The following is a 7,968-nucleotide window of genomic DNA, read 5'->3' on the forward strand; positions in this document are numbered from 1 at the left end:
GGTTCCCTGTTTTTTATGGGACAAAATGATAGTTCAATACACAATAAGAATAGAGAAAAATATTGAAAGTTAGAAATTGTTTGTTTATTTTTCTCATTTTCTAAGCGACCACCTTCAAAGTGTGTGCGCGCGGTGATATTTCAATACACACAGAGAATGGTTACGGTCTTCAACTCGGCACGTCGGGATCGTAAGTTTCACATTATTTAGTTTAAAGTCCTGACCAATTAAGTTCAGATCTCATCTGGAATACTTGCGGCTTTGGAGCGTTCACCAGAATAGAGTGTACACCCGACCTAATTGATGGTCTCGTATAGTGTAGCCTACATTGTTCAACACGGTACTACATATATGCCATATATTTTGCCCACTCGCTTTTCCGTATGTTTTAGAAGGAACTGCAGATGCTGGTTGACGTGTTGTCCAATGCAAATGAAAGACACTGATCCGATCAGGCAACATCACTGGACAATATGGATATGTGACATTTCGGGTCGGGACCCTTCTTTAGCTTGAAGAGCCCAGACCTGAGACGTCTCCTATCCATTTCCACCAGAGATGCTGCCTGACCCACTGACTTACTCCAGCATTTTGTGTATTTTACTGTAAACCAGCATCTGCAGTTCCTTCTTCCAACATCTTGCGTCATGGCATTAGCAATGTTGAATATGTTACTCTTAACAGCACCAGCTAACACCCCCCCCCCCCCTCCCCCCTACCCAGCAACCCATTGTACCCATTGATATAGATTGTGTATAGATGGAGTTCAAACATTGATTGCCGTGGCATCCTCTCGACATAACCTGCCAGACTGTTTGGACCCATTCATTCCTCACCCCACCCCTTTGTCAAGAGTGTTTTGTTGTCATTTGTCTCAGATAGAACCATGACATTCTTAATTGCTGCAGCACAACAGAATATGTGTTAACTGTCTGTTTGATGCTGATCAGTGTGTGATCTTCAATGTCATTTCTTCTAACCCTATTCAACAAACTCCCCTGTAATACGTATATGAACACGTCCTGAATCATAAGAATACCTTTTCTGAAAATTCTTCTTTATCTGCCGTGAGAAATACACTTACAAATAGCTTCAGTGGATTCGTCAAACACGACTTCACGTTGAGCAATTCAACCCAACGTTACTTATTATTTTCAGTGCTTCAGATGACACATGTTATTGTTCCACCATTCGTCCAGGGCCGGAACAAATCAGCTGTTCATGTTTTCTCTATCCTTCCTCTTTTCACAGAGTGAATACCGAATGTCTACGCTGCAATCTGCAAGACCCATTGCAGAAACTATACGTTGTTGGATATTGTTGCGAGAGTGCCCTTTGCTTCAATTATAGTATGATGTGGATCTTTGGATCCATGGAATTGTCAGGTATTCAGGCTCACTGTCCTCTCTGGTATTATTTCGTCACTAATATATTTTATATTCCTTGCTCGTTTTGTGTGGGCGTTTGGTTTTCCAGCATTTAAACACGTTTACTTTTATTTGCTAAGATGGAATCAACATTTTATAAAATTCATCGGCAAAATAATTTCCGTATTCCACTGTTTAAATTCTCCCCACGTGTGGGTAAGTTGCAGTGTTTTCTTCTCTCATTGTTGTCCCTTTTCATATCTGTCCTTTGCCGAAATCTAATTTATTCTTGTCACCGCTTATTCTGGAAACGTTAACCCATCCCATCAAATTTCAATTTTGCACGGATTACATTTCCCCCCTATATGTCGGCAAATAGTTGATATTTCCCCTTGCTAATATTGTCCTTTGCTGAATTCTACAATATTCAAATTCATCATGCATAATGTTGTCATTGAAAAAATATCAGATACAACCCCTCGTCCCCTAAGATCTATATCCGTTTCCCGGTGTGTGTTGGGCGAGGTCGAGGACAGATGAAACCAGATGTTTGGATGAAACCCATTATGACATTGTATATTTCTACATTAAAGCAATGGATTTACTACGATCCATTTCCCATTCGTTTACTTCGCTCCTGACTCCTGTTGGGTTCGCATCCCCATAACACACTGGTTTAAACCTTTGTTATGGAGAAAAATAAAGTATTCTTGTTCCCCAATCCTCTCCTCCTGCCAATGCTCAGGATCTCATTTGTTCAAGAGCCGTCACCGTCTCCACTTCATTGATTTATTCAGTTGGGCATTTTGTCTCCACACTGTTATCAAGTGCTGCTTCATCTTGCCGTGATACGGTCTCTGATTACACAGGGATGTTCTTCACTCTCAGTGATCAGGATGTTATTTCCTTGTACATTATTGTAAATGCTGATGGGAAGTAATCGTTCACTGCGCTATTTTCTAATGCACTAATTGGTTCCCCATTTATAATAGGATCATATGACAACAAAATCATTCCTAACAAAAAATGTAAATCATGGGATAAATTTACTTTTAAACGTCATGCATTTTTCTGCCGTCTTTTTGATTGGGATTCACTGGACAATCGCTGTTGCATCGCATGGATATCACCATCTAAATATATTGTTAATTTCCTCCTTCTGAACTCCACATTGTAAACCATCAATAATGTTGGACTATAGGAAATTATTCAAATTGTTTTAGCCGATTAAAACGTTTGCCAATATCACATCAAAGTCGTGCACTGGTCAATTATATTCCAGCATTTTATAACCCTTTGATAAAAGTAAATGGCGAGATCTCATCTCTATCTTCCAAGTATAATGAGTGTTTATTAATAATTAGTTTCCAAAGCTGGCACTCACCAGAACAGATCACACTGACATCGCTCGTGTGGTTGCAATGAAGAGTTCCTAAAGAACGCGGACAGTCCCACAGGCTTGTCTCATTACCCTTACATTCAAATACATCGTTCCGTACAATGCCAGTTCCCTTTCCAAAATAAGCCCCTGTCGGAACAGACACGGCGACTCCACAATGAAGCTGACTGCACACCACATTGGCATCATCCATATCCCAGGCCAGGTCACACACGGTTCCCCAGGTTTCACCATACTGCACTTCCAGTCTTCCCGAGCACTGATCATCTTTGGATACCAATCTTGGCCCTCTGTGATCTGAGAAAAAAAATATAAAAGATAGTCATGAAAGCCACAATTATGAAGACAATTTACAAAAACATCCCTGAAAGTTCAGCACAAATCTGACGTTGAAATCAGTCCCTTACTAATGATATCTGTGCTCCCCTTCTCCTCCTTCCTCTATCACGATGCGCTAACATGCTGAGTACTATATTCTGCTCTCTGTAACTTCCTCTTTACACTATATATTGTATTTGATTATAAATATGCGTTGTGTATCTGATCTGTTTGCATAGCATGCAAAACAAAGCTTTTCACTCCACCTCAGTAACGTCACAATGATAAACCTAAACCTAATCCTATGTCGAATATAATTATTATTTATAGAACATTCCGTCCTGCAGAACTTGACAAACTCCACAGGCAAGACTGTGCTAACTGACCCAGTGTATCTGTCTGCTCCTGTCCCATTAAACGAATTCCAAGTACAAACTGTGGAAAAAAGAACCATATACCATTCGGCCCACGTCTGCTTCACCGTTAAATCGTGGCTGGTCTAGCTTCCCCTCTCAACCCCTTTCTCCTCATAACCCCTATTAAACAAGAATCTGTCAATCCCCGCCTTACAATTATAAGACAATTACAATTAAATGTATCCATTGACTTGGCCTCCACAGCCGTCTGTGGCAATGAATTCTGCAGATTTATCATTAAAAAATCTCCAGACATACGGGTGGTGTGTGGAAAAGTAAGTTTTCTATCATTATGCTATTGAGATGTATATTTTAGCAAATAATAAAATGTCCTGACAGCTTCAACACCCACTCCCTTTCAAAGATATTGTCAATTTGCTGAGGTTGATTATGTCCAATTAATAGCTAACAATTATGCCATTCCTTGGCTTGCATCTGAGTAAAATGTAATTCAATACCTACGTATGGTTTGCGATTATTTTAATTATGAATTTAGCTTCGGAAGCGTTTTATTTTTGCATGTAAAAACCTACTTGAGAACCATTGGTGATTTTTAAAATTTTACAGCCAGATTTATCAATTCTGGAGCTTTTTAGACACCAAAGGAATCAAAAACATAAATAATGCCTCACTGTTGATGAAATGCAGTGAGCAAACACGATAATTCCCAATATTTTCAATCTTGATATCTACACGGCCAATGTTCGCCAACCACTTTATCTGTTGTTGTCCCTTCAGCTCTCGCTTCTCTCTACCATCATTTCTCTTCACTTTTGGAATTCTGAAGTAGGATAAATGTCTCTCACGGTTACCCCGATTTCCACAATTATTTACAGCCCAAAAATTGACAATTTCGGCGGTTTTTAACAGGTAAGAAAGTGCGCGTATCGTGTGTTAACAGTGGAGCTGCTCCATGTGTCACGCCCTTTGACCCGATGACCCGACGTGCAACCCCCCCTATTCCTCTCTCACCAGCTCAGTTCCTCCAGCCGCGTGTTTCTTGGCCCCGTCATTGTACCGGGTGAGAGTATTTAATGCTCCCGGTTGTGTTTGTTTCATTCAAACCAGAATGTGAGATCCAGAAGCGAAATTTGATTCCAATTGGACAGGAATAAAACGGACAGACACTGGATTTAATTTCACACCACTCGCCGCGGGCGGTCAGTCCGAGTCATTTACATCCAGGGCATCCCGGAAATCACCAAACTGTGGATCAAAGAGAGAAAAAGCTGATGTTTACCTTCGCAGATAACGCCGGCATCCCAGGATTGTGGGAAGGGAAAGTGCCCCCATGGCCATGATTCACACTCCCGTAGAGCGGTCTCGTTCCCGCTGCAGTGAACATTATACGTCACAACGGGTCCGGACCCCGGTCCAAAGTGAGCTCCGCCCGGGGCTTTCACCGCGTCGCCGCAGTCCAGCTCCCGACACACCACCGCCGCGTCCGGCAGGTCCCAGAGGTAATGATTCACAATCCCCCAGTTTCCCTTGTAGTGAACCTCCACTCTCCCGGCGCATGGACTGTCCCCGTTCACCAGCCTCAACTTCACGCTTTCTGAAAACAAAAATCATAAAATAGAAGAACAAACGTTGCCGCCGGTTTGAGCCGCGGGTCAGTCGGCGCCCCGCACACCGCGCTCCCAGCCACCCGTAGCTCCAACCATTCAAAGTCCACATGTACCACGGAATGATCAACGGGAGCGGCAGACCCCGAATGAACTGTGAACAGCGTCAACAATATGCAGTAAGCTGGTGACCAAAGATCTTATAGCAGAGCAAGATGGGTTACTCTCACGCAAAACGTGTAGTAGCTCATGGGCCGATTCATGGGTGATTATATGACCCATTTTAGCAACCAGTGGGGTTCCCCTTCCTTCCGGTTCCGCCATCTTTGGGCCCGGGAGAGGAGTGGGGCCCGGGAGAGGAGGGAGTGTCCGGCCCGGGGAGAGGGAGTGTGGGGCCCGGGAGAGAGGGGGAGTGGGGCCCAGGGAGAGGGAGGGGGAGAGAGTGGGAGTGTGGGGCCCGGGGAGAGGGAGAGGGAGTGAGCGGCCCGGGGAGAGGGAGAGGGAGAGGGAGAGGGAGTATGGGGCCCGGGGAGAGGGAGTGTGGGGCCCGGGGAGAGGGAGTGTGGGGCCCGGGGAGAGGGAGTGTGGGGCAGCGGGGGGAGGGAGGGGGGGGCAGTGGGGAGAGGGAGTGGGGGACCCGGGGAGAGGGGGGGTGGGGGGCCCGGGGGAGAGGGAGTGTGGGGCCCCCCGGGAGGGAGAGGGGGGTGGGGGAGAGGGAAGGCCTAGTGTGTGTGAAGTTGCGGGGAGGTTTACAATGTTTCTTATTTAATGTCCCTTGTCTAGTCTGAAATAAAGTTCATCATTGGATCAGAAGAAATATAATTGTGTGTGTTATATGATTAAATACATTTATATCACATTCATGTATGTGTGTTTATAAACATTTTATTCTTTAACAAGAGTTAACAGAATTATGAACTAACAGAATGATGAATCTAACCCTATATCACGCACAAAAACTGTCAATTACCCTGCGAGTCGGGTCGGTTCCGGTTACTACAAAATCAACTCAAACACTGCTTGTGAGCCATTTAAAAAGAAATGATTTGAAATATATTAAAAAAGACAATTACCAGATTCAAATTTTATTCTAGCAAGAAGTATGAACTGACAGAATGATGAATCTAACCCTATATCACACACACAAACTGTTCATTGATTACACTGCGAGTCGGGTCGGGTCAGGTAGGCTCCGGTTACTAAAATGGGCGGGGAAAAATGCCCAGGATCCCCTCCGTAGCGTACTACACGTCAGCCCATTGTATTTAGCAGGAGTAGCCTATCTTGCTCCGCTATAAGATCTTTGCTGGTAACCGTTGGGAGAACCGGGATCACCCGGTCATTCTTGGGATGAAAGCGGCGCCCGAGCAGGCAGGGTGAGCTGCGGACACAGAGTGCTGGAGTAACTCAGCGGACACCCACCCATGTTCTTTTGAGATGCTGCCTGTCCAACCCAGTTACACCAGCACTGTGATTTTTTATTATAAACCAGCATCTACAGTTCCTTGTGTCTCCAAGTTCAACTGCAGGTTCGTTTTCATTCTCGGGAGAGCGGCTGATGAGCTGCGCGGGTCAGTGCCCCGCTGTACTCAAAGCTCATGTGACGGGCAATGGAACCCAAACGTGTTAGAGGTGTGAAGGCATTCCTGGAATTGGACGCCAAAGGTGAAAGATCCGGACTGGGACTCCACAGTGGGATGAGCAGTGGGAACACGCTTGGGACCGGGAACCATGTCAGCAGAGTCGACTCCCCACACTGCGCGCTTCAGGGACATTACTGATCATCTCTCCGTCTGTAGACGGCAGTCACCTCGCAAGTAGCATTAAAGGTCTTCAGTAACAATCAGTCTCAGTAGCCGCACTCTTAACGCAGTGAAAGTTAAGCGAGGTTACCTGAAGGGTCCGCCTGACAATCCCCGGGGCGGCCTGAAATGAGAAATAAAGAATGAGATTTGACTGTGTGACGGGTGGAGTGATGGGGTTGGGATGTTGGAGCGAATGGGTCCATGGGGAGGTGGGCATCTCATTAATGAAACCATCACCGGAAAAAGTCCCGATAGTAACCTGAGAGGCAGCGTTCCGAACCGCTACAGAGAATTGTTTCACCTTCCCACCTGCTTTAATAAAGCATCTTTAAAAAAGTAACATCTAAAAGTTACTGTAAATGAGTATCAGCAGTCAAAAAAATCGTATCCTGTCTCTTTTGTAATGACATGTATTGTTAGATCTACAGAGATCTGGATACAATTTACCGATGTGGTAAATTTGGTCCATGACGGCCAGATTATCCCATCTAAGCAAGTTCCATTTGCCCACGTTTGGCCCATGTCTCTCTAAAACGTTCGAATGCTTGTACCTGATCACTGAATTTTAAACGCAGTAAGTACCTTAAATACCTGCCCCAGCTGCCTCCCCTGGCAGCTTGTTCCATATACCCACCACCCTGTGTCTGGAAAAAACGCCCCTCTGGACCCTTTCCCGTCTCATCTTAGAAACATAGAAACATAGAAAATAGGTGCAGGAGTAGGCCATTCGGCCCTTCGAGCCTGCACCGCCATTCAATATGATCATGGCTGATCATCCAACTCAGTATCCTGTTCCTGCCTTCTCTCCATACCCCCTGATCCCTTTAGCCACAAGGGCCACATCTAACTCCCCCTTAAATATAGCCAATGAACTGGCCTCAACTACCTTCTGCGGCAGAGAATTCCAGAGATTCCCCACTCTCTGTGTGAAAAAGGTTTTCCTCATCTCGGTCCTAAAAGATTTCCCCCTTATCCTTAAACTGTGACCCCTTAAACCTTTAGCCTCTGTTATTTTAATTTCTCCTATCCTGGTTTAAAATACTCTGTGCCATTCACCTTATTAATCCCTCTCGTGATTATATGCGCCTCCATCGCCCC

The 7,968-nt window shown here is 44.9% G+C and overlaps 1 protein-coding gene across 1 annotated transcript; it reads right to left on the minus strand.

The window, feature by feature from the left end:
- Nucleotides 1-2,336: 2,336 nt before the first annotated feature.
- Nucleotides 2,337-5,389, minus strand: LOC129713269 (deleted in malignant brain tumors 1 protein-like). Its single transcript, XM_055662206.1, has 3 exons — nt 5,296-5,389; nt 4,741-5,055; nt 2,337-3,063 (listed from the first exon to the last, which is right to left on the minus strand). Exons 1-3 carry the CDS (start codon nt 5,387-5,389, stop codon nt 2,654-2,656), a joined length of 819 nt encoding a protein of 272 aa, XP_055518181.1. The 3' UTR covers nt 2,337-2,653.
- Nucleotides 5,390-7,968: the final 2,579 nt, after the last annotated feature.

The sequence above is a fragment of the Leucoraja erinacea genome, chromosome 35 (genome assembly GCF_028641065.1).
Source record: "Leucoraja erinacea ecotype New England chromosome 35, Leri_hhj_1, whole genome shotgun sequence".
NCBI lineage: Eukaryota > Metazoa > Chordata > Chondrichthyes > Rajiformes > Rajidae > Leucoraja > Leucoraja erinaceus.

Coding starts and splice junctions, on each gene's coding strand:
- LOC129713269 (XM_055662206.1), bottom strand. CDS start 5,389: ATGGCGGAACCGGAAGGAAGGGGAACCCCACTGGTTGCTAAAATGGGT. Junction 5,056..5,295: donor TGAGCTACTACACGTTTTGC/GTGAGAGTAACC, acceptor TTTTGTTTTCAG/AAAGCGTGAAGTTGAGGCTG. Junction 3,064..4,740: donor TGCCGGCGTTATCTGCGAAG/GTAAACATCAGC, acceptor TTTTTTTCTCAG/ATCACAGAGGGCCAAGATTG.